The sequence below is a fragment of the Silene latifolia genome, unplaced genomic scaffold (genome assembly GCF_048544455.1).
Source record: "Silene latifolia isolate original U9 population unplaced genomic scaffold, ASM4854445v1 scaffold_124, whole genome shotgun sequence".
Taxonomy (NCBI): domain Eukaryota; kingdom Viridiplantae; phylum Streptophyta; class Magnoliopsida; order Caryophyllales; family Caryophyllaceae; genus Silene; species Silene latifolia.
The window spans coordinates 200,970-228,444 of record NW_027413129.1 but is presented as its reverse complement, the minus strand read 5'-3'; the positions used below and the strand labels follow the sequence as shown (position 1 = coordinate 228,444).

Below are 27,475 nucleotides of genomic sequence, written 5' to 3'. Positions count from 1 at the left end.
CACTAACCATCAGTGAGTAAGCAATAAAAAGAAATCAATACCTTGAAAACAGCCACTACTGTGCATTAAGCACAATAGACACAAAATATTATATTATGCATAATAATTATAGACAAGAATTAGTAAATAGCATGAAATTATGCAAGACCAAAGACGCATTGCACAGGCAACATCTAAAACAATGACACACATGTCTCAAGAGTACAAAGAAATAAGTAAACGTGCAATTCTCGATCCCCTTAAAGCAAAGCTTCGTCCACGAAGCGTAAAATTACCTTAGGTAAAAAGGTTAGGGTACTTGTCTCTCATAGCAGATTCAACCTCCCAGGTAGCCTCCTCCACATTATTATTATTCCATAGAACTTTGACCATGTGAGTCTCGCCTCTACGAGTTTTACGCACCTTAGTATCCAAAATTTTTACCGGAGTCTCTTCATAAGTCATTGTCTCATCAAGCTCGATAGTCTCCGGATCCAAAACATGAGAAGGGTCACTAATATATTTTCTAAGTTGAGAAACGTGAAACACATTATGAACTCTTTCTAAGTCAGCTGGTAAATCAAGTCGGTAAGCTACCTCACCAATACGCTCCAAAATCTCATAAGGTCCAATGAACTTTGGGCTCAATTTGCCCTTCTTGCCAAATCTCATTACTCCCTTAGTCGGCGAGACGCGCAAAAGAACTTTGTCACCAACCTCAAATTCCACATGTCTGCGAGTTTTATCCGCATAACTCTTTTGTCGATCTTGGGCGGCTTTCATTCTATCCCGAATAATCTTAACTTGCTCAACCATTTCAGTAATCATTTCGGGCCCCAAAACTACAGACTCACTTATATCATTCCAACAAATAGGACTCCTGCATTTGCGCCCATAAAGCGCCTCAAATGGTGCCATCTCGAATTGTAGCCTGGTAGTCGTTTATTATATGAAAATTCAATAAGATCCAATTTATCTTCCCAACCTCCTTGAAACTGCAAAACACATGCTCGTAACATATCCTCAAGTATCTGGTTTGTTCTCTCAGTTTGACCATCAGTAGCAGGATGAAAAGCAGTGCTCATCTTGAGCTTGGTACCCAAAGATTTCTGTAATTTTTCCCAAAATATAGAAACAAACCTAGCATCTCTATCTGATACAATGTCATTTGGGGCACCATGGAGTCGTAGCACATGATGTATATAAGCATCAGCAAGTTGCTTCTTTTTCCACGTATCCTTCATCGGTATAAAGTGAGCACTCTTAGTTAGCCTGTCAATAATTACCCAAATCATGTTATTACCTTTCTGTGACCTTGGTAAACCAGCTATAAAGTCCATAGAGATTGAACTCCATTTCCACTCAGGTACTTCTAAAGGTTGTAGCTTCCCTTGAGGTCTCTTATGTTCACTCTTCACTTTCTGGCATATCAAACAACGGGCCACGAAATCTGCAATTTGCTTTTTCATCCCAGACCACCAAAATGCTAGTTTCAAATCCTCATACATCTTATCACCCCCCGGGTGAACAGAATACGGCGTCGCATGCGCCTCCGTCATGATCCTTTCTTTAATCTCCTTATCGTTAGGTACACACACCCTATCCTGAAATTTAATCAATCCACTCTCGTCGCGCTTGAATAACGCAGGTTCATTCACAAGCTTGTCCTGCAAAAATTTATCTCTACCCTGCAAATCCCTAACATCACTTATCAGATCATTCTCAACAGACATTACATTAGACGAAGCCCCTGGCTTTGCCATTTGGATCGCAAAGTTCAGGAACTCTTCCCGCAGCTTATCACGATGCATTACTAATTGTATCGTATGAAGGGACTTTCTACTTAAGGCATCAGCCACCACATTGGCTTTCCCTTCATGGTACTGAATTTCAATCTCATAGTCTTTAATCAACTCTAGCCACCTCCTTTGTCTCATATTGAGCTCCTTTTGTGTGAAGATATATTTTAAACTTTTATGGTTAGAGAAAACCTTAAAGGGTACACCAAATAAATAATGTCTCCAAATTTTCAACGCAAAGACGACAGCAGCCAGCTCCAAGTCATGAGTAGGATAATTTTCCTCGTAAGGTTTCAACTGCCTAGAAGCATAAGCAATTACTCTTCTGTTCTGCATAAGTACACAACCTAACCCATTTTTAGAGGCATCTGTATACACTTCATATTCCTCATTACCATCTGGTAAAGCTAGCACTGGAGCAGTAGTTAACTTTTCCTTAAGAATCTGAAAGGCTTCCTCACATTTATCATCCCATTGGAACTTTGTTGCCTTTTTCATGAGTGTAGTCATAGGTCTAGCTATTTTAGAAAAGTCTTTCACAAATCTCCTATAATAACCAGCTAAGCCCAAAAAGCTACGAATTTCGGTCACGGATTTTGGTCTAGGCCACTCCTTCACAGCCTTAATTTTAGCAGGATCAACCGAAACTCCATCCTTTGATACGATATGACCCAGAAAAGCTACTTGATCTAGCCAGAACTCACACTTAGAGAATTTTGCATATAGCTGTTTTTCCCTTAAGATGCCCAAAATAACGCGTAAATGCTCCTCCTCATTCTTGGAGTAAATCAAAATATCGTCAATGAATACCACAACAAATTTATCAAGGTAAGGCCTAAAAGTTCTGTTCATCAAATCCATAAAGACAGCAGGGGCATTGGTTAACCCAAAGGGCATCACAGTAAACTCATAGTGTCCATATCTAGTGGAGAACGCAGTCTTAGGCACATCTTCAGGCGCTATTTTCAGTTGATGGTATCCAGATCGCAAGTCAATTTTAGAGAAAACAGAGGCGCCTTTCAATTGATCAAACAAATCGTCAATCCTAGGTAAGGGATACCTATTCTTAATGGTAACTTGATTCAATTCCCGATAGTCAATGCATAACCTTAAGGTTCCGTCTTTCTTTTTCACAAATAACACAGGAGCACCCCAAGGCGAAACACTAGGCCTAATATACCCTTTTTCCATCAGCTCATCTAATTGCTTCTTAAGTTCTTTCATTTCCAAAGGCGCCATTCTATATGGTGATTTAGCAATTGGACCCGTTCCTGGCACCAAATCTATCTTAAATTCAACTTCCCTAGCTGGAGGCATTCCGGGTATTTCCTCAGGAAAAACATCAACAAACTCACTCACCACATGTACATCATTTAAGTCAGGATATTCGACCCTTAAGTCTCTTATATGACAGAGTATTAGTTCAGCTCCCCTAGATATATGATTCTTCAATTTCATCGTAGATATAAGCTTCACCCTAGGACCCTTAACACGACCTTTATAAGATACTCTCACATTTTTAGGCCCTCTCAAGGAAACTTTGCCTTGCCAACAATCAATACTAGCTCTGTGAGTCCCCAACCAGTTCATCCCCAAGATTACATCAAAATAAGGTAGTGGAAATTCTATTAGGTCTGCCTTAAAATCATGATTACCAATGACCACAGATACACCTTTATACACTCTTTCACAGTTTACTAAGTCTCCGGATGGCATAACAAAATCATAATTTACGATCTCACTAGGCTCTAATTTGAGTTTTTCCACAAACTTAGTTGAAATAAAAGAATGAGATGCACCACAATCAAACAGGACATGAGCTAAAACAGAGTTCACGGAAAAGTTACCCGAAACAATGTCTGCGTTTTCAGCTTCTTCTTTATTCATGACATAGAGCTTTCCGTGGGGTTTCTTGTTGCCTTGTGCCACATTCACTTGCCCTGTAGGTTTACTAGCTGCTGAATTAGCTTGAATCGGTGTAGAGTTCTTAAAATTATTAACTGACGCAGAACCAGCATAGTTGTTGCTCTTTCCTGGACTCTGAAACCGGTTGCTTTGGGTCACACTTGCACCAGCAGATCGTGCAACACACGGTTTACCAGCCTTCTTGTTCCTACATTCAAATTCACGATGTCCCGGATTCCCACACCAGTAGCATGACACTAATTTTCCTTCACAATCGACTCCTGGGTGGTCACCATTGCACACTTTACAGAAATAATGTCGGGTAGAGTCCCGACTTGTTACCTGACCCTTACTCTGCCACTTACTCGATGTTTCCTTATTTTCAGCCCCTCCAAAAGATCGTGACCTACTACGAAAGTTACTATTGTGACTGAAGTTACCTCTTTTAGTTGGAGTATCAGATTGACTCCCCTGAAACTCCTTCCTTTTGGTACCTACACTTCCCATTTCAGCCTCCATTTTCTGATAGCTCCTCTCAATATTAACAGCCCTAGCATAAACTTCTTTCAATGTAGTAAAGGTTTCACCAGCGAACCTACCCTTAATCTTCCAGTTCAACTTATCCTCAAATCTGGCTGCTTTAGTACGCTCCGTAGGCACCAACTCCTTAGCAAAGCGACTAAGTTCCACAAATTTGGTATAAAATTCCTTCACAGACATATCATCAGTTTGCTTCAGATCCCCAAAATCAGAAAGTTTTTGACTTTTTACATGATCGGGAAAGTACTCATACTCAAGCATCTCCTTAAGGTCATCCCAATCCTTCTCGTAAAGCGTGAGTACCCCTTCAGCATTTCTCCTCCTAACGGGTTTCATAAAATCTTCCTTTATTGTTTCCCACCAAATGTCAGCATCTTCCTTCAAATAATATACGGCTATTCTAGCCTGAAACTCCACGGGACACCCCACAGCCAAGAAAATTTTCTCCATCTCTCTAATCCAGTTATCTAGCTCATTTGGGTCCTCTTTTCCCGTAAAAGATGGTGGTCTTTTCTTTTGCACCGCCTCAGACATAGCGGTTACAGTAGGTGCACCATCCTGTTCATCCTCAGCCCTTTCATTCATGCTTTCTACCCTTGCACTTATACTCCTACTAACTGCTGTCATTTGTTGCACGGCTTGAAGAATAGCACCATTTTGGGCTACCATTTGTGCCATTAAGGCAGCCATATCAACATTGTTCTCAGGTTCTCTTCGAGGAGGCATTGTCAACTATATAGAGAACATTATTTTGTAAGCTCGATTAGTATAGTCTCAGAGTGAACAATAACCAAAACCATATCAAAGTAAACCCATCTCCTCTAAATTATCAAGTGTGACAAGTTTATTAGTTATCCAAAAGGCTCGAAATAAATTAGCAATGACTACTAAAACGCTCTTAAGGCAAAATTAGATGTAACAAATAAATATTCATATGCAATGCACCCATTCTACCCCACACTCTTTTTTTTTTTTTTTTTTTTTTTTAAATAAAATTGTTTTAAATTTTGTAAAACTTATTTTCTTTTCGTAAAACCATTGCTCTGATACCAACTGTAACAGCCCCAAATTTTACCGACCAAAACGATAAACTAGAGATGGAAAATTCACGGCTGTCACTCCACACTTAGCTTAAAATGCCAAGTGCAAGGTAAATACAGAGTCAATCTTTTAAAAACAAAATACATATCTCAAAACTTTATCAAATAATCAAAACGTTGCAGCGGAAGACTTAAGTCTTACAAAATCTAAAACAATAAATAAAATTCAAATCCGGCCAACAATATTATAAAATTATAAATAGATTAAAATGGAGTCTTTATTCAAATCTTTCCACGCTCGTACTAATCCCCGGATCCAGTATGCACCCATGCAGCATCTCAATTGTACCTATCAACTGTACCCAAAACATAAAAAGGTACAGGTTCCAGTGGGGGAACAACCCAAAACATAAGGACGTCAGCAAAAGCTGAGTTTTGAGAAAATAAGAAGAAATGATAAATTCACGGTAGAACAATATTATAAACTTTACAAGCTCCAAAAACAGTAAGAGAGAATTATATTCCAAAACCAACATTATCGTAAATCCAATACCAATTATTAAATCGTTAAAAGTCCATAACTTTCACCACCTGTGTGCCAGGGTCCTACCCTTGACACGGTCTAGAGGTATCACCTGTGCTTGGTCAGACTTATAAGGATGCGCATCTCTCACATTTGGGCGGTCGGAGGATGAGGTCGCCAAAGGAGAAAGTCTAACCCCCTAGCGAGTGGGGGCCGGTCAAACCCCACCCAAATGGAACTCGGGCCAAGAGTTCAGTTTTCGGGACGTAATCCCAGGGACGTCTCAGACGCACCTAAAAACCTGCTAGACCAACAGATCTCCCAGAGTCTGTCACAAAATTCCAAAAGACGGCTTGCGCCAAAATTCCAACGGGTGACCCACGGTCACTTAAATCAATTCTCAAAAATTCACAAAACTAATAGAAATTTATCGTTACCAAAAGTATATAAAAACAGTTTAAATGTCAACCGAACATGCTCTTAATTTTAAAAAGGGTAAAAGTCCTTACCTCAAAAACGACCGACCTGAGCTAAGCTTAGTACAAAAATTCTTTCTCTTCAAATCCGCAAGCTACAAATAATATGAAGTAGTTTAATAAACTTGCCAAGTAAAATTAGACGTACCACCATATTATACTAGCCTGCTATCATAAGGTCTCTTCCCCAAAACACTAACACGATAAACTCATCCCACAGTCATAAAACCAAAAATTCATCCCAAAAATTCATCCGAAGTTACTGACCAACTACATCAAGGTTTTAATAACCGAGAGGTTAAATACTGTATCAAAACCCAAAACCTCAACTCTGTATAATCATAACCCATTTTTTAATTATAATACTTTCTGAAAATCACACTACACTCATTAATGAAACTTTTACTCTTATTAGCTACTGCCAAGGTACAACCACCAATATATTAAACAAATATAGCAGCAAACTTTAGCCTTATTTGCCCCGAATGTCACCACATCACTTCTTGTGTCCACCAATTCAAGGATGTTCAAGAAATATTAAAAGTCAATTCCCCACTTACATTATCCAGAGACAAGCAAAACAAAACCTTAAATCATACTTGAGTTCATGCATAACACACAAGCGCATGGACTCCAAATTTGCTACCATGACTTAGATGCAAAACTACACCATCCAATTAACATATTATGGCAGTAGTCCAATTTGTCTTAATGATCATAAACTAATTCGTAACTTACACAACCTCGAGCATAAACTTCGTTAACCACCCAAACTCCGACATCAAAGTTCGAGACCCAGCAAGCTATGACCCAAAATCCCAATCAAGGTCAGTCCACAATCGGTATAAGGTACATGCCACCCGAAACACAATAGCAATAAACACGACACGGCTCGAAACGGGATTAAGAACATAATTTAGTGATTTATCAAACAAACTTTCAAAAGCACGATTTATAAAAATTTGTTGTTACTGAAAAACTAGATGAGTAACAATACCTTACTATTTATACGGCCGAAAGAGAGGAAAAAGGACGATCGATTACTAATCGTTGTTGGAGCCCGGCAACTGTTTATAGGAAGACGGCGTACAACCAAGAACGGGAAGGAAAAGGTTTGAGAATAGGAAACTGGTGAAAGAGGTGATACAGGGAAAGTAAAAGAGTAAAGTTGTATGAGCAGGAGGCCGGGTTATAGGGTTTTGACAAGGAAAACTTTATTTTCCTTTTTATTTTTATTTTCTTATAGGTTGGGTCAAGGTCCAAAACAAAAGTTCGGCTCTTAATTCAACTTTTCTTTCAACCTCGTTTTTGAATATTATAAAACCATATTATAGATATATATTTTTTTATAAAGTTTTACATGAATTAAAATTTTACTTTGTTCCAAAAGCAATATTAAATTTTAAAACTTTCAATTAAAGTTCAATATTAATAAAGAAAATGAGCAAGTAACTACTAGCGATAACTCGGAAATAGGTGGGGTGTTACAGAGGTGCTTCGTGTTCTAAGCATTCCTATTAGCTCTAATTAGCACCTGGATCAGTTGTATTGGTGGCCGACGAGAAATGGGGTTTACTCTGTTCGAACGGGTTACTGGCTCGGCATGGGTTTGGCAAGAGGAGCGGATGTTGGTGTGGTGCAAGGAGTTGGTGACAGGGTATGGAAGTTTATTTGGGGGTTGAATGTTCCACCTAAGCTTATACATTTTATCTGGCGCGCTTGCTCAGGGGTTCTTGCGGTTAAGTCTAACTTATTCCGTCGACATTGTTGTCCCGACGATATCTGCCCTTCATGTGGTGTTGATTCCGAGACAGTGCTGCACGCGTTGTATCTTTGCCCGAGTATTAGGCAATATTGGGAGGCGAGTGGATTTGAGGAGCTTCTATCTAATACTGCCACTACGTCGGTCTCTTCGTGGGTTATTGAAGCTATCGAGTTGTTGCACGGGGATGAGAAGGGGCGTTTTCTTGCTATGCTTTGGGCAATGTGGGCGATTCGGAATGACAAAATTTTTGAAGAAGAACAACGGTGTCCTGATGTAACGATTTTGGGTCTTGTGCGGATGGTAGCCGAGTACCAAGGCTATAAGAACGCTTGTGTGGGGGGTGGGGGACGAGTGTTAGCTGCTGATGTAGGGTCAGGGGCGTGGTCTGTGCCGAATGTGGGGGAGACGAAAATTAATTGTGATGCGGCTATGTTTGATGGTGGTGAGGTGGGCTTAGGGGCTGTTGGTAGGAATGCGTTGGGTGAGATTGTTTTTGTCGCGAGCAGACGGTGTCGTGCTGGCTGGTCGGTGGATGTGGCGGAGGCGAAGGCGTTGGAGTTTGGGCTAGAGATTGCTAAGCGGCTTGAGATGGAGGTGGTGGTGCTCGAATCTGATGCTCTTAATGTTGTCAAAGCCGTATCGAAAAGGGCTTTCAGTCGCAATAGTCTTGGTATGTGTGTTTCTGATATTTGTCGTTATTTTTCGTTGTTAGCAGTTAAGAACATTTGCCATGTAAAACGGGGAGGTAATACGGTCGCTCATCTTACGGCTAGAATATGTCATATAGCCGGTGAGGAGAGGATCTATGTAACCGATTTTCCGACTCCCGTCACTAGTTTGGCGGAGCTCGATTTAATTTAATGCCTACCATGTTTCCCTTCAAAAAAAGAAAATATAAAATTTGATGCACTAGACCAAAAAAAAAAAAAAAAAAAAAACCAAGCCTCCCAAACCCAAGCACGATCACAATCCAGAACCCACAAATCAACAAAATTAATTACACACATCCAATAAAAAAGTCAACAACCCTCATCACCCCCCATAGTACGTAAGTACCCTCCAAACCACACCCAAAATCCCTAAAGCCCTCGTAGTAGAAGTAAAACCGTAACCTACTTTTTCAAATTCTAAAATAAAAAAAAAAAAAAAAAAAAAAAGGAAAGAGAGTCGACATTTAAGTTTTTTCGCGGCAACGGCTTAAACACTAACCTTGTTTCATTCTCTCTCTTCTTCCATCTTTATAATATCAGTCTTCGTCGTCTTCCTTCTTTTTCTCTTTCTATCTCTTCCCAGATTTCCTCCATTATTCTCCATTAATACTTCTCCCGTAAGCTTACTGTTATCACTCCTTTCTTTTTATTTTTCCTTTTTATTCTTTTTCTAATGCAATGTTTAATTCAATTTCTCCTCCAATTTTTTTTTGATTTTAGGGTTTTACATCTTCTTCCGCATTTCATCCCCCCTTTTTTTGCGATTTCTTTTGTTGATTTTTCGCGGTATATTTCATTTCCTCAATTCCAATTTTCTGTATACGTTTTTTTTAAAAGTTTTTATTATTAATTTTTCAAAATTTCCTTGGAATTTTGATTTTTTGAATTTTTAAAAGTTTTACAGTTTAGTTAGTCGTTATTTTTGATGGAAAAATTAACGTTATATGTTGATTAGATCATGAATTTTTATACGTTTTCTGAAATTTTGCTTATTTTTTGATGTTTTTTATTAAAAAATATTAAAAAAAAATGTCACAGTGCTTTGATTTCTGTTGGAAGGTTTTGGGAATGTTTGTGATGATCAATTATGAGTTGTGGGAAATGGGTTTTTGATATTTTCTTGATTTCTGATTTTTTTTTTAATGAGCGGGGTTTTTACCAATTTTTTTAAATCAGAACTTAATTTTAATTTCATATTTAACTTGTTAGAGTGTAGATGGCGCCGGTGAAGAAATCGAAAAGTATCAATAAAGGATTTACTGTTCCGTATGATTCATCTTGTAGCAGAGATGAAAAATCCAAACCAAAGGTAACTTCAATTTAAAAACTCGATTTTTGTTTAAAACTTGTCTCACAGTTCCAATTGCAGTAGTTTTTTATTTATTTTTTTGGTTGTTGTCACTTTAGTTAGGATTAGTACCGGGTTATCAAGTGTTATCTTGTCTTTGATGCTGGTTTTAGAATATATGCGTTTGGCTCTTCAGTGACGATCAATGACGAACAATGGGTGAACGAGGATTTATAGTTAGGGGGTGAATACCTCCTGGGACCCACATTATTAGTGGAGTATGGTAAACTAGAACCAAATTGAAAATTTACCTAAAAATTTCAAATTTTTTATTGCTGTGTGGGTTGTTGGGTGGGAGGGAGCCGCCCCTGATTAGTTCTGCAACTGCCGAAGATATCCATGAATGGTGTCTTAATGGTGATGAATGCATGGTTTTTCTGCTTTGTATGCCTATTTTTGGGGTCAGACTGCCCTGTGAAATACTCCGTATGGGTTTCTGGCGTGGCAGAGCCAGGAATTGATCCCAGTGGGGGCGAACGGGTAATGGTGTAAGGAGAACTCAAAACATGTAGCAATATTTGAACTTAAAACTTAGAAATTTCCGAACGCCAGTGGCGCTCGCCCGCAGCTACCCCCTAGATCCACAACTGGTTTCTGAAGAATGCTACATTTTTAATGACCTTACCCTTATATTGTGGTCTTGGTAAGCCTCAAACCTTAATAAGTCGCCTGTGTATTGGTATCTCGGCCTATATTTAAAACCATGACTGCAACCCCATTTACAGCGTAGCAACCAAGATGAGATTGTGACGACTGATTCCCTTTTAAAATTTAATACTACGGCTTTTTGGCAATTTATGCCCTATTAAAATGAAAAAGATGCTGAAAAATTGGGGGAAGGAGGGGGGCTTGGATTCCAGTAGTTTAATGACTCGTGTTTTCAAAATTCAAGCAATATTGTTGTCTAATGCTACAGAGTGTGTGCTATTCATTGATTTTATTGAGTATTGAATGAACGTTTAGAAATCATGTCCTTTGACAGTACAATGTTTATCTGATTAGTAGAAGTGGTTCGTGTGCTTACATATCATCAGCTAAAGCTAGATGTTCTGACTTCTGAGTTCTGAGCTTTTAATCTCTTTCAAAGTTTTTCAAAGTCTAGAGGCTTTTCCTGATGCTAAAATCTTGTTGTTTAGTGATTCCCGGCAAGGTTACTAGTCTTATCATTTTTGGTTCTTACTGGTATATATAAAGCAGCCTGACTGGGATGACTCTTTAGGGGAACTTTAGTTTGATGCAGTATTTTGGTGTCTTTTGACCAGAAACGGAAGTTATCTGATATGATTGGACCCCAATGGAGTAAAGCTGAGCTTCAACGGTTTTATGAGGCTTATAGGAAATACGGCAGAGATTGGAAGAAGGTATGTATATTGTATATAGTACTTTCCCTTAGGATTTAGCTCTTTTGTTACCATTATGGATCTGGTTCTGAATGCAGTGGAAATATATTGATTATTGGTTATTTTTTCTTTTAATTCCTTGATCTTTGTTTATTTTTCTTCTTGCCACTCAATTTTAGGTTGCCGTTGTTGTGCGTTCTAGATCTACCGAAATGGTGGAGGCACTCTACACTATGAATCGAGTAAGTGTGCTTTCTGTATCTCATGATGGTAACTGCACTATCTGCAAATAGATTTTTCTTTCTGCACTTACTGACATGTTCAATATTTTGTTACTTCGTCACTGATCCAAAGTAAGGCTACTTATTTTAGATTAACGATTGAGTATTCCTTAAATTTCTTAGTCTGAGCAAAGGGGGTAATTGTATTATTTTTGAAATGTGTCATTTGCATTTTTGTTACTTTTCATATCCGCTCAAGTCCATTTGAGATTAACGCGAGACAATTTTAGATTGGAAAAGATACTGTGGGAATTGATATGTCCTAAAAAAGTAAGAAATCCGTAGTATGGTCTATGTTATTAGTGGCATCACAGTTATTTTAGAAATTCCAATTGTTCTATTTATGAAAAGTTGAAGTATTTTGTCGAAAGACATCACTACATGGAAGGTAGGATGATTGTTAGTCTGGTTTCTTGTGTTTGAGGTTGCTTGTTGTTTGTTTGTTCCAACACTTGCAAGTGTAGTTAAACCATACAACAACAACAACAACAACAACAACAACAACAACATCAGAGCTTTAATCCCAAAATGATTTGGGTCGGCCGACATGAATCATCCTTTAGAACCGCTCATGGGAGAACGCACACCTCAAAATGCGAAAAAAATAGCAAAGGAAAAGTGAAAAACAAAAGGGGAGTGAAACATAATACAAAAGTCAAGGTAAACTTATGGGTTTTAAAATCGAAGTCCGGATTTCTTTTGCAAAAACTTAAAATTTAATACGAGAATAAAGATTAAAAGTTAAACCATATGCAAAGCTTTTGCTGGGCACTGGCAGTATATTGATTTGAATTAGAGATTTATTTATAGCCTTTTTTCTTTTTATATTTAATAGTAAAGAGGACCACTAAAATATAAACTATATAATATATCTTCTTCTTGCTGAGGAAGTAAGTTGTAGCTTTTTCTTCAAAGCTAGAATTTGGATTAGTGTTCGTTGGTTTGTTTTGTCTTGGTTGTTTCCTCACTTCTAGTTAAGTAGGGCTGTTGGACCTTCACATGAGTGTATTGCGAGTATGGCTCTTTTCCTTTTTAGTAAAATTATCAGTTATCGAACATAGTATGAATTGAGTCTTCTTTTACGCTAGTTGTTTTCATGGTCTAAGTACTCATGGAGTCCTGTCCAGTGCTTTTTTCTTTGGTAGGAGTCACTTCATCAATTCTTGAATGTAAGATCATTCACTTAAGATGAAGCTATAAAGCTTAGTATTCATGTTGGTGTATTGGTATTAAGGCAAATACTCTAGTTTAAGCGTATCATGTGAGTGATAAATCCATGTTACCATAAGGTTCGTGTTTAGACTTGGTATGAGGTTATATGCATTGGAATGCTTTGTTTAGGTGAAAAGGCACGCGTAGCATAAGTCACAGTAAGGCGCTATTTAAAACACCCGTGCTCTCTAAGGCAGGTTTTGTGCCTAGTGCAAATCCGCTGTTGCGTGATTCAAACCAAATTAATCTTAAGACTTCATTCTGAACTTTGTTGTCGTATTGCTTCATGTTTGAATCCACTGGTACTTTTCTACGCTGAGCACCCATGGCACAACTAGTGAGACACACTACTATGCAATTTCAATATTCTTTTTCTAGCTTGCATTTATATTCTTCTCTTTCGGCTAACTATCACTAGCCTTTACTTCCTTTACATGGTAGCTTCTTTCACACCAGAAAACTGGCATTGTTGCACCATGTTAGTTTGACAAGTCCAAGCTTGTTTGTAAAACAGTGCTCATCTCGTGTGAATGAGGCACACATGAGTCTTGCGCCTTGGCTGGCTCACACCTTTTAGAACCAAGATGGAAATGTATATTGTAATGAATTGTACAGCTGGCCTTTTGTAAAAGTTTATGTCCCTTTGTCTTATGAGTTATGTGTATTCGTACTTCTTGAGTTTTGCTTTCTTACCATTTATGACTATGAAGGATCAAATTCTAAAACATCTTTCTTCTTTTGATTTTGTTTTCTAGGCATACCTATCACTGCCAGAGGGGGCAGTTTCTGTGTCTGGGCTCATAGCAATGATGACTGATCACTACAATGTGATGGTAATATCTGATTCCAAGTTTATTGGTCGTTCCGAAGTTGTATTGCCTTTCCCATACCACGTTCGTAACGTCTGATAAGTTCAGTAGCTTGAATCATGAGCATTTGAGGGAGATTAGAAATAAAGAGATTTGAGTTTAATGTCCTTTTCTGGCACTTATTGGAACTAATAATTTTGATTACCAGTTGAAAGTCTTATTTGGTATATTTTTGAGGAATTTTTTTGCATAAACTTTAGGAGCGGATCTATTCATAGCAAAATAGAACCGCCATTGGGAGTGGCGTTTCGCTTATAAAACCGCCACTCCCAATGGCAGTTTGCTCTCACTTCCCACACCAAACTCCGATCCTATGTGGACACCATAACATTAAATAGTTTCATTCCCAACCCAATTTGTTAATAATTTTTTTATTTAACACCATTTTGTAAAAAAAAAACCACTTTTTGAATTCAAGCTTTGTATAATTGATTCTTGTATTTCCTTGATTTATAATGCATATTGTATTGTATTCGCATGGAAATAATGGATTGATTTATCTCTATAGGATGGAAGTGGAAGTGAAAAGGAAACTGAAGATATAACGCTTATGGCTCGTAAAGTGCAGAAACACCAAAAGGCTAAAGGCCGACCTGACTTTAAAAGACAGGTGTCTTTTCAGCGCCAGTCCATCAGTTCAAGTGATAAGTTAATTAGAGAAAATTCCTCACAGCGGCCGTCCACCAGTTCAAGTGGCAGAGGCATATCTTTCCCGAAAATGTTTGACGGTATTTCTTCTCTTACTTTCTTACTTATATGTTTTCATATTTCACTGAGCCTGTATTAGCCCTGATTCTCAGGGCACCCTTGAGCACCTATTGGGGTTCCTTATCAGCTTCAACTTCAGTTCATTTTAGTAAGAACAATTAAACACTTTTGATAGACGAGAATATTAGAAAGTTCATATATCATAAACTAAATGCCAAAATGTATGTTGGTAATACAATATTATACTAAACATTATTGAGATAAACAATATGAGAAAATTACCTTTTTGGATTGCTGGTTTTTTAAAAATTACCAATTTGCAAGCACTTGTGGCTATCCTAGTCGACTAATGATACCTGATAACACTAAACTTCACTTATGCTTTTGCTGAAATCTAGGTATCCAGCCAAACTTTCCTGTCAGAAAAAGGACACCCCGTGTACCAGTTTCGCAATTGGATAGTCATGTAAATAAGATGCCTGAAAGATCAGTCATGAATGGGAATGATGATGATGAGCGATCTCATAGAGTTCCATTGTTAGCAAAAGCAAAGGAAAATCCAAATTTGGCGCGTGATTCAGAAACAATGTACAAAAGAGTTGAACATTTCAGGATTTCACAAGCGTCATCTTGGGAAAAGGTAATTTCATGCCCTCTGGCATGGTACAGCTGCTGTTTTTTCTTAAAGTATATGTGTTGTCTGTGATGCTTGGACTCTTCACCTGACCCTGAGGATCCGGTGGACAGGATCCGGACACGGATCCGGACATGGATCCTTGACGGATCCTTCTATGAGAAATCGGTGTGAGAGTGTTTTGTTTTTAACCTCTGTTTTGTATAGCAGCCCTATATCAAGAGTGATCTTGACATGAATTTAATGCTGTAATAAAGTCTTCATGCATGTTAAACATGAAAAAACTACTTTTCCTTTCTTTTCTTTGACTTTTTTAACTAATAATCAATTTATTTTCAAAAAAATAAAACATTAGCCGAGTCCAAATTGAAATTAGGATCCTCGTATCCAAGTCCTTGTTTTTGAGATTTCAAGGATCGGACCCTCGGATCCGTGTCGGATCCTCGTATCCGAGTCCGAGCATTACAGTGTGTTGTATCTTGTCTTGTTTATTAAAAGAGTATGTTTGCCAATATCTTGATTTTTATTTTTGATGAGAAGCGCTTACAATTTCTTGTGGTGAAGCCCAAGAGTGACGGCCTCGGAGCAGATGAAGAATCTGTGGATGATAGTTTGGGCAGCTATGAAGATAGAATGGAAAAAAAATTCAAGAATTCTGTGGATTCAAGGTCTGCTTTGAATGATTATAAGAGAGGGAAGAAGGAAAAGAAAAAAGAACTTGATGCTTCTCAAGCTATTATGTTTAATGATGTACGCGACACTCATAAGTTCAGTAACAAGGGACCAATGATAAATGAAGATTCCGTTAATGAAGGTGTCCAAATTGGTAGATCACATTCAGGTCATAGGAAGAGAAACAAAACACAGATTTTCGAAGGTATATATGCTTTCATCCTCCTTTGAATAATAAAAAATGACTTGTAGTGGCTATGCAGCGAATTTAAGCGTCGAAGCTTTAAATTTCTCGTGCTTTGTTGCTGGTATCTAAAGTTTTTTATCATGCTGGATAACATGATAATATTAGCCGTTTTGTCATCCATTCTATTTATAACATATACCTAAATATATTTAGAAGGTACCAACTAGAGCTATTGTGTGTTCAGATTTGAGAGTGATTATTGAAACTGTCAGATTATTTGTGGTTTAGCTGCATTGAAACGCTTGGTATTATGATAATTTCGCGTCTCAAAATCAGGCCACCTGAGAACTTCCTTTGTTGGTTTTTGTTGATTATTCTAGGGAAGTATGTAGGCTATTTTATTACTGAGACTTCTCAGTGGTGTTCCACGGGTTCCAGTGACCTTATTTGCTTACATTTATTTTTTCATTTTTTGACAGATGAGCGAGTAGCTTGTGATGCACTGCAGACCTTGGCTGAAATGTCCTTGCTGATGCCGTATCTTGATACAGAACCTGGTAACACATTATTTGTTTTGTTAATTGTATTCGCTTTATGATCTTTATATGCAAGAAGGACGTCGTTACTCATACAAACTGCTCTCACCATACGATGTTTCTTGGTGCTTTGTTCATGTTTTCAGCATCCCTCTTCCTTCTCTGTTGTAACCTGCTACCATATATGTGAATACCCATAAAGAGCGGCTTAGTTAGCTTGTCATATGGAGTTCACTTGCTATTTTCTCCTTTTCCGGGCTTTCTTTTGTCGGGTTTCTTTCGTTGTCATGGTGCTAATAGTGAAAGCATCAGTAGTATACTACTACTGCTATTCCAGCTGGTAGTTTACATTTGGGTTTGGCATGGAGTTTTAGGAGAGCAAAAACAAGTGGGTTTAAATGTACAATATGCCCTTCACCCAAGACCCCGCTGCCCACTAGTCAAGCCTCCCTCCCAGCCACCAAAGGAGACCACCCTGGCATCAAAACAATCTTTACTTAACCACAGCGCCTCCCACGTCCACTGAAAGATCCAGCTTCAACCACCTTCACACCATCATTAACCACCTTTGCATTCCTCCTTCAACATTCTTCAAACCAAGCACCCAAGTACCATGCACACCACCAAAATCACCATTTGCACCACCTTACTCACCACCTTTAACCACAACTTTTTAGCCACCTTCTCACCCCTACCCTCCTCACGTCTCCCATTATCACTACCTTCACATCTCTACCCAGAAGCATCTGAACACTACCATCTGAACATCAACCACCACCATGGAAGAAAATCTAGGAGGGGTGATCGGGAGTAGAGGTTGGTGCTAGGTATGGCAGGGGTGGGGAGGTTGTAGTGCATGCTTTGATAGTGGATGAGGTTGATGGTGTGCTTTTTGGTGGCAGGAGTCCGGGAACTCAAGGTGGGGATTGTGGAAAAGAAAGGTGGTGTGTTGCTTGTGGGGGAGCTGCAGAGTTAGGGTTGTGGTTGGTGGTAGCTGGAGGCAATTTTGATGGAGATTAGAGGCTGGGTGAAGGGGGATATTAGCGAGTCAGTTCTTGGTTAGGATTGATTTTGGGCTGGAATGTAGGGGTCAGCATTTACTACTAGGTTCTATCATGCTTCAGTTTCAAACATCATGCTGAAATGTAGGGATTAATATTTAAGACAAGGCTCTATCATAGTCCAGTTTCTGTGTTTTGTCTGTTTGTGTCCTCCACCCTTTCTGTTAATTGGTTTTAGTTTCTTGAATTTTCAGCTGTTTTTGGGCGAGTTATCTATTTATATAATCTTGCACGAGTTATTTACACATTGCACAAAAGCTAATTTAAGAAAATACGCATGGGAGTGTTTCCTCATTAGCACAAGTCATTGATTTAATGTGGCAATCTTCTATGAGTGGTTTTCATTTGGCAATCCACTGAACAAGACATAAAATTATATTGCTAACGCAGCTGAAGATGCTAGAGAATCTGTCGCTGGACGGTACTCCTCTGCTGATAAAGATGCTCAATTTGATGCAGCTTTACAAGAGGATAGCCCTGTACCTTCTAAGAAACGCAAGCCCCGATCTTCAAAGGTATTTCCTAGCTTAGTTGTTTTTGCTGCTTTCATTTGTCTATTGGTAACATAGCATTCACTGACTGGGATGAGTCCTTGGTACAGAAGGTTGAACAGCACCTTGATCATTCTGAGAAGCAATTTGAAAAGGAGGTACAATAATAATAATTGAAGATTCTATTTTTTCCCCTGCTGTTATGTAACTGGTTGGCAATTTCTTTTGTGAATTCTGGACGCTATTTGCTAGTGGAGATTTCCTGTTGATTCACTTACTTAGAATGTTTTAGGCCTGCTAGTAATGAATGCGAGTATCAGTTTCAGTTTGATGCATATGCTCTTCTTAAACTTAATCATGCATTTTATTAGGTTTGTTATTTGAATTCTATTTTGTTACCTTTGTCCACTTTTTGTCTGTGCTAGTGTTTGGCCAAATGCGGTGATTGCAGTGTCTGTTATTCTTTGTTAATGTTTTCAGATATATGGTTCTTTATTTTTTCATGTACTTTCGTTGGTGACCCTTTGGTGATGACACTTATCACTTATCATTTAGCATGCTATTGTTTTTTTTTAATCTGCGTGCTGACCTAGTGGTGTTTACAGACGTGCATCTGATGTTGGAACCCTTAATATCTCTCAAAAGTTTTCAGCCCCATCCTCTTGTTTTTGGTGCTTGGTCTTCCTGGGATGGGTAATCTAGGCACACGAATCTTTTTATGTCCTGGTAATCATTAGAGCCTTAAAGGTGATAAGCGATTGCATGGTTGATAAGGGGCTTATTTTAGTTTATTTGGGGTCGATAAACAATCCTATATAATGGCTGAGATTTCTTCCCTAGGACCTGTTTTACTTTTCTTTCCCTAGGAAACTCATCTCTATAATTTCAAATCGATGCTTTGCTATAATCTCAGTTCCGCTCATATATGGTAATCCACATTTCATAAATGCCCTTCCCTGTAGTTTTACAATTTTATGGGGCATTCGTCAGATCTCCAAATGGAAATTCTGTTTTTACGTAGGAGAAGGATGAGTTGCTGACTTTCTATTTTTGATAGTTTACTTGATGAAAATGCAAATGTTGAGTTTGGAAGGATGATTGTGCTGGTATTTTCGCCCTTTGTCATTCTTAACATTAGAGCATGATGAAAAGGCAATTTTAATAAGTTTGCTCTGAGGATTATATATGTTGCAAGTGTGTGATAGGTGGACCCATGGATGAAAGAAATGGCTGTTTTCATGGCTTGTTTTATTTCTGTTCTGTGAAATTGATTTAGCAAAGTTATCGACATGACATTGGTATCATTTGACAGATCTTTGCTGATGGAGAGGTGAAGTCTGGAGATAGTAATGTAGATTTATCTGCTGTCTCCAAAAGACGTAAAACTTCAGTTAGGTCTCCTGATTTGTCTTCTAGCAATGATCAACACATGGGAGAGGCTGAGACAGTAGTATCCAGTACGCAGGTTCAAGCTTCTAGCCATGTTATTGAACCTACAAGACGGAAATGTAGACGTAAGAGAGACAGAACTATCCCTCAAAAGGATAGAAATCATGCTAATGGTGTTTTTTCTAGTCAATGTTCTTCTTTGTTCCAAGGAAGCGTGCAATGCGCTAAGGTGAGTGGTTGTCTAACATTATTGCAGTCATTCTCTGCAAGCCACAAGAATTTTTAATCTTATATTACTGAAAATGTAGGAAAAAGTTTTGCACTGTCTATCCTGGCCTGAGGTACGCAGGTGGTGTTCATATGAATGGTTTTACAGTGCCATTGACTACCCTTGGTTTGCTAGACGAGAGTTTGTGGAGTATCTAAATCATGTTGGACTGGGACATATCCCAAGACTTACTCGTGTTGAATGGGGAGTCATTAGAAGGTGGGTATCCCTCATTTTAATTCGACAGTCCATTGTTTTTGGTGTACATTTGTAAAGTTTTGCTGAGGTCTATGTGATTGCAGCTCCCTTGGTAAACCTCGGAGGTTCTCTGAACGTTTCCTACAGGAAGAAAGGGAGAAACTTGAGCAATATCGTGAATCTGTTCGGAGTCATTATGCTAATGTTCGTGCTGGTCTTGGTGACGGGCTTCCTAACGACTTAGCACGTCCACTATCAGTTGGCCAGCAAGTTGTTGGTATTCATCCGAAAACGAGAGAACTTCACAATGGCAGTGTCTTAGCAGTTGATCATCACAGCTGCTTGGTCCAGTTTGACCGTCGAGATTTGGGAGTAGAGTTTGTCAAGGTATTCATTTGCTCTCTAGTGCTCTAATGCCATGATTATATAAGTGCTTTCTCTGGCCAGAGTAGTTTTAAAATGAGGTATATTTTTCACATCATATTTCCGCTTAAGAAAGCAGAAGGCAGGAACATTGCGTAACCCCTGACTGACCCTTGATATTAATAATCCAGTAGTGCAGGACCATGGGTGAGCAGTATGTTTCTGATCCTTCATACAAGGTGTTATACCCCAGTTTTTTCTTTTCATAGCATATTCCAGATTTTTAGTATCTTTCAAGCAAAAGGAGATAACAACTCATGAAATCTTATATCAAATAATCAAATCATATGATTGAGTTAGATGGTGTTTGACCACATTTAAAAACTGTTTTTTCAACTACAAAAGTAGAAGTGAGGCCAAACAATGATTTTTAGTAATGTAGAAACAGTTTTTTTAAAATCCTTTTTTCTAAAACTAGCCCCTAGAAACAGAAGTAGCAATTTGTTACTTCTGCTTCTATTTCTACAAAAGCTTTGTGAATATCCCTTGATGCAACTATTAAATAATAAAATATCTCCCTTAATTAGAATTTTTCTCCTCTTATAAAAGAAGTCTTTTCATTAATCCTCCCCTCACGTATTCTACTCCCTGCACAAATAAATTGTTTCATTCATTTTATATTTTTATTATATTAATGGCTTGTTATGTAAATGTTATTATATTTATAATCTTCCACAAGTTATTATATTTGTTTTTACAATGATTTTACCGCACTTGGTTTACTTTTTTCTTATTATTTGTTTGTATGATGGTAAATTCTATGTCAAAGGGTACAAATAGTTGAATAATTACAAAACTTATCTTAATTTCAAAAATATAAATTTTTACTTGAATATAAAATTAATATGGAGGAAATGTAAATTAAAATTAATATGGAGTAAATGTAAATTAATTAAAATTAAAAATATTTTTTTTAAAAAATAAACTAGTTAGACCAAACATGTAAAACTAGTAAAAAGCAGTTTTGTAAAAGTTTGGCCAAACACGAGCAATTTTGCGGATAAGTAGTTTTGGAAAAACTCCTTTAGAAAAGCAAAAGTTCTTTTGTATAAGCAAGGCCAAACATGCTCTTAGTTACTTGAAAAAACTTGTTTTAGCTTCTCAATAACTGTTCTGTTTTTTCTATCTTTATGAAAGTTTATTTATGTTTTTGGGTTTGTTTATTTGTTAATTTCCGTTAACCGGCAATACGGGCATCCGGCACCCTATATAACCTTTGTTTTATCGCTAACCAATGCTCTCATTTTAATTCTAAAGCCCTGAGGATGTTCTTCCAATAGTGTGGAAGAATCATTGAGAAGTTTTGATATGTATAGTGCAAATACTCACCTTCATTTGCGATTTGAAAAGCATTAAAAATCATTTACTTGTGCTTCGTGGCAGGATATTGATTGCATGCCTCTGAATCCAGTCGAAAACATGCCGGAATCTCGAAGGCAACATAAAATGTTTTGTGATTACCGGCATTCAAAATTACCAAAAATCAATGAAGCATTCATGTTGGCCTCAGATGAGCATATGCAAATCCGGGACCCTCCTTTGCGTGCTCCTCCATTCAGCCCCGCAATTGCAAGTGATGTGAAGGCATGTTCACAGTTTCTTCGATTCATACTTCTTACTTCTTAGCACCTGCATACATTACTTCCTTGACTGATGTGACGACTTGTTCTAGGTTCTTTTTGTTCCTTAATATATATAGAAGCTAGTCCTTTCAAAGCTCTAAAAGAAACTATGGGTTGGTAGCAACTGATTGTAAGTGATCTGGGTAGAAAACTTTCTTTATTTTTAAAATGTTTGATTAAGTCCATGATGATTTACAGTAAAATTGGCGTCCCTGATTAGCTGTTACTTCTTTATCACCATTGATCGGAAGGTTTAAGTGATTGGCATAAGCAGTAGTCAGGACTGTTATATTAGCCCCCGTGTGTTTCTGTAAAGATAATGTAAGAATGATTAGTTAAATACTTGAATTTTAGCATGCTTTTAAGATGACATGATTGACCATAGCGGAAACCAGCTCTAGAGTGTTCAAATTACAAAACCACTATTGACATGAAAATGTTAAACTTAGTGAACCACTTGGAAGTTGGAAGTGAGGCTTCAGTTCATCACTACTTGACCACCTAGAGCACTTTCCAGGTAGAAGCCATTGGTTTTTGTGAATTTTCTTGTTTAGCCATTTATTGCGGCACGGGAATTTCTTGAAGATCAGATTGCTCCCTTTGAAGTTCTCTCTTACTCCCCCTCCCTGCTTCGATGTGTTTTTGACATCTGTGTTTCCCCCTTTCTGTTTCTTGCAAGTTATTTTCACTGGTACATTCCGTTTTGTTTTTCTCCATTTTTACTATAATTAATCTGACTGTACATTTCTTTTGCTTAAAAACAAAAAGCTGCATATTTTTTTTTTCAGATGGGCCTTGAAATTCAATAATTTGTTTTCTTTGTTGAGGTGCAGTTTTTGTGATTAGCAGTTAATTGGTGGCCTATGATACGCTTTTGTGTATAACAATGCCGCAATTATTTGATTTGTTCAGGTCAAGCAAGTATGTATGAACTCGCACTTAAAGGTAGCAGGCGATGGATGTCCACGGACTCAGGAAACAACACAAATTCAAGATCTAGCACATATGCAACCAAGAAAAGCCGATGTGATGCCTAGTCCATGCCTTACCCAGGGTTTGGCTACTAAGGTATGGTTTCTGGAAAACATTTAGTGGGACAAGGGGCTCAAGCTGTTGCACATTGTAGCTACTTGATCAAATGTAGATGGCTCAATCACGTTTATAGTTCACTTCTTGAATGTCGATTGTAGCAACAGTTTTGTGCATTTTTAGTTTCTTATGCTCTGCTTTACGAGATCATTCCATTCTTCTTACCAGATAGTGATTGTGCTTGACAAAAAATCCTTAAAATTAAGTTCTCTGAAATAATTTTTTTTTAATTATTATTATTCCATCAATTTGCGTCAAATACAGAGATTGACATTTATTCATCTTCTGAGTTTTAGGATTTAATTACCTAGCCTGTGTTCTGAGAGGTTGTTTTAGAGTTAGTGCCCGCTTTTGGTTTTCCTCATTGTACTGAGCCTTTACCTTTTTTCTTCCCTTTTCCATTCAGGTCTCTGGTCAGCATCCTTTGGCTAATTCAGATTGTGTAAATGGGACGTTACATACTTCAGATAGTTCTATCTTTAGGCGTGAAGAAGAAACTACATCTAATGTAGTTGAAATTGTTCAAGGATCAATGCAGAAAGCCCAAAAGATGGTAGATGTCGCTGTTAAGGTTTGAAAATCACCTTGCATATTTTTTGTTCTCTGCCAAACTTATGTCCATTTTTATGTCTAAAAGAAGCTATGGCTCAGCTGTGAGATTTGAAAGTGTTAGCTTGTCATTCCTACTTGGATATTAAAAGTATCTGGCTTCACTGTTTGCCTTGGCCTCAATACTATCTCATCCATTTCTTCTGCGATTTATCTGTATCACGATGTCGTGGGAATGAGCGTTTTTTCTGACGAGTCTTCTATGTTCTAAAGCTTTAGATTTCAGTAGAAGTATATGTGTGCAATTAATATGTTTTATCTTAACTCTTAAGTAATTTAATTCAATGGGCATGGTAGGGTAGCACATCGGAGCTTAGCCATGAAAAGTCATTTCTGACATTTGATGAGTCACGATTCATGAGTATAATATTTGTCTTAACAATAGGTCTTGGTATAGACGGGTGGGGCGAACAGACGGGTAAAGACCTCTAATAAAATGGGTAGGGGGGACAAGGTGGGGCACCCTCATATGCTTCCCACTTTATGGCAAAATGGGTCATTTGTGAGGGAAAATGGTATCCGTCTATACGTATAGACGGATAGTGCCCGTCTATAATAAGAATTTGTGTTGTCTTAATTGTACATTCATGCTTTTTTTATTAGAGAAGGTGCTTTGTAACATACTCCAGTTCTCTGGCAAAGTATGATGCACTTATTGCAATTGTACTACTGGTTAATTGTATCCCCTTGATGATTATTACAGGCGATGTCTTCTATGAGAAAAGGTGAAGATGCATATGGACGGATCGGCGAGGCTTTTGATGCCTGTAAAGCAGAACGTGTAACTGATTGTCGTATGTCGCCTGTGATGATATCTTCGGACACAGCCCAGGGAGGTTTGACTCCTCAAAACGCAATCGCATCGTCCAGTTCAACTGCTGCATGTGATCTGCAAGTTCCCTCAGAACTTATATCTTCATGTGTTTCTACATTACTTATGATACAGGTAAATTATACTACAACCATTACAAGCTTCCTAGCCTTTCCACCATGCGTAAATTAGAAAGTCAAGCCCCCTTATGCGACAAGAGCACCATGTCGTATGACAGTCATACTGTTGAGGAATTCTTTGTTTCTATTATTAATACTATTAGAATTAAACCCATATTTATCATATTATCTTTTTAGTCCTCATGGTCTAAAGAGGCGGTCTCGTTAAAATAACTAGTATGTCAAGTCTGGTAGACATGGCAAAACAGTTACTCAGGTCACGGTTATAATGAATTCGAGTGAGGCTCGATATAGTTGGGTTATTTTGGGTATCAGTGAATTCAGGCTTGTGCCTATTAAGGTTTTTAAACCAGTGGTCATCATATTGAGTCCAAGTAGTCATTTCGCGTTACTATGGATAAGGTTTTCTTTTTGTCGAACAAATTTGTCTTCGTGTTGTACATTTCAGTTTCAACTCTACTTTCTTTTAGTTAAATTTTTGTTTTTACTTTGATAGTGTCAATTTCGGTCATTTTGCCAATACTCTTAATGGTTGAACGTCCTGTTGTTTTACAAATTTTCCAACTTCACATAATATTCGAATAGTGGAAGCTTTCATCTCACCTTCTTGTAATGATTTTCAGACTTGCACAGAACGACAATATCCACCCTCGGAGGTTGCACAGATATTGGATACCGCTGTTAGAAGTTTGCATCCCTGTTCGTCTCAGAACCTGTCTATTTACAGGGAGATTCAAATGTGCATGGGTAGAATTAAGACTCAAATACTAGCGCTTGTCCCTTCATAGAATAACACTTAGGAAGGGATTGTACATGAAAACATTAGTTGACTCTAATAATTTTTGTAGCTTGCTAACCAAATGTAACAGTACGTTATCAATGGAAATTATCTCAGCGTTGTTTATAATCTCTGTACATTGGGTGGCTTCAAGTTTGCGTTTTTTTTATTATAATTGTGATAGTTTAGTAATTATATTAACTGTTTAGTCTATCGTAGCCGAGATAATCTGTGTACTGTAGGCTTTTGGAGTATAATGGAGTAATAAGTTGATGGTTGGTATACTGGGAAACAAACATCTTAGTTCGTCACTGTGCATGGGAAGAGTTCTTGTAACATTGGAGTATAACGGATGGCTGGAATTGGCATAAAGGGCCGCGGGCTGGTGGGCGGCACGGCTAGGCACGACCCACGGCCCTGCCTGGCCCAGTGAGAAAATCGAGGAAGCACAGGCACGACACGACTGGGCTTGAGATGGGCTCCGACGCGATTTTCTTCAAAAATCCGTGTCCAGGCATGGCACGGCCTAAGCACGGTGGAGCCCGGCACACACTAGGTCCGGCAGGCCCGGCCCAAAGAATAGCCCATTGATCATCATTTACTAAACAAAAAGTACACAAATATTTAATAAAATATATATTTAAACCATCAATCATCATTTATTAAACAAAATGTACATTAATATTTAATAAAATATATATAAACCATTAATCATCAATTATTAAACAAAAGGTACTAAAAATATATCAATTATATAATATTTTTTTTAAAAATAAAAAAAATATTAAAGCACAGGGGCCGGCCCAACGACTAGACACGAAAAGCCCATGGGCCAGGCACGGCCCAAGCACGAAAATGGCCGTGCCTTGAGCGGCCGCGGGGTAGGTTTGGATCAGTGAGTCTGGCACGACATGGCCCAATGAGCCCAATATCCGTGCCTAGGCCGGGCCAATTTTGGAGGAAGGCACGACAGGCCGGCCCAGCACGGCCCATTGCCTACGACTATTGAAAGTTCAGTCCAAACAACTTTCAATTTTTTTTTTCTTTTATTTTGGTCAGAATGAAAAAGATTACACTAGACCATAGCTGGTTTAGCTATGGAGCATGCAATCCTGTTAAGAGCCCTAGGACAATGACTAATAAATACATGAGAGTTTCACGACTAGTACAATCTTAAATGAAAAATGAAATTGTTTTGGTAATGACAATAAAAAAACAGGAGAAACCAATTGCACCTCAACTTCTGATTGGATCGTTGTTGGGTATATGGCAAAGCATATTGTCAGCATCTGAGATGAATGATACAAAAAATTAATAGGTCTCGCTTCCGTCACAAACTTGTGACAGATATCGGCCGTCACAAATGAGAATTTGTGGAAAAAAAATAATAACGACAATGATGACGTCGATAATAGAGTCACTGTATTGATCAGGGTTTGAGACAAACATCAAGTATAGACGAGCCACAAGTATAGACGAGCCACTTGCAAAATAACAATTGAAAGGCGATATCTGATATGAATCAACAAATAAGAAGACTTCGGCTTCCACTGTACTTGGTCAACCACTCAGCCAGTGCAACACCAGAAAGGAGTTGACATAATTTCTGGTTATAAAGGGGGAACGAAATAAACTTGCATATCTTAAATTTCCAAAATCATTTTTTTTTTCTCATTTCTTGCTTTGTCTCATAAAAACAATGGGGCTTGAGAGCACGATGCCCACAGATCAATCACAGACTAATATAACTAACGAGGCCATTGATCATGCAGTAGTCCATAGTGTTGTACTGGGTCCTCCAAGTTTTGGAGTGTAGTACACAATGATGACTCCAAATTGTCATTTGTTGACAATTGTGTAAAAAGCCACTGAAGTGCATTATTGGTGATAGCAAAAGTCCAAAGTGGTGGGGGAAAAGTTGGCATCAAAGTCTTCATTGATAGGCGCATGAATTGTGCACAAGGAAAATGTTGCCCTTGTGTACATACCCCACGTAGAATCCTATCCCAAGCTTTTCCCTATAAAAGGGAATGAGTGCAATGCAGTTTAGTATCCCTCAATTCTTATAAGTG

At 38.1% G+C, this 27,475-nt stretch overlaps 2 protein-coding genes across 5 annotated transcripts; both read left to right on the top strand.

Moving 5' to 3' along the window:
- The first annotated feature begins 7,865 nt into the window (after positions 1-7,865).
- Positions 7,866-8,888, top strand: LOC141637622 (uncharacterized). Its single transcript, XM_074447096.1, has one exon. It carries the CDS (start codon positions 7,866-7,868, stop codon positions 8,886-8,888), a length of 1,023 nt encoding a protein of 340 aa, XP_074303197.1.
- Positions 8,889-9,108: 220 nt separating this feature from the next.
- On the top strand, positions 9,109-25,527 carry LOC141637640 (protein ALWAYS EARLY 3-like). 4 transcript variants are annotated; one of them, XM_074447113.1, is made up of 19 exons: positions 9,109-9,354; positions 9,947-10,046; positions 11,348-11,446; positions 11,605-11,667; positions 13,674-13,751; positions 14,296-14,515; positions 14,894-15,135; positions 15,694-16,006; positions 16,468-16,545; positions 17,976-18,100; positions 18,187-18,234; positions 19,389-19,694; positions 19,774-19,952; positions 20,036-20,318; positions 21,738-21,938; positions 22,889-23,044; positions 23,472-23,636; positions 24,378-24,620; positions 25,249-25,527. In XM_074447113.1, the coding sequence occupies exons 2-19, from the start codon at positions 9,954-9,956 to the stop codon at positions 25,411-25,413; spliced, it is 3,057 nt and encodes a 1,018-aa protein (XP_074303214.1). In that variant the 5' UTR covers positions 9,109-9,354; positions 9,947-9,953; the 3' UTR covers positions 25,414-25,527. The 4 variants fall into 4 exon arrangements, with proteins under 4 accessions (XP_074303214.1, XP_074303215.1, XP_074303216.1 ...); XM_074447114.1 differs by having other exon boundaries at positions 9,231-9,354; positions 18,190-18,234; XM_074447115.1 differs by having other exon boundaries at positions 9,243-9,354; positions 15,700-16,006.
- Positions 25,528-27,475: the final 1,948 nt, after the last annotated feature.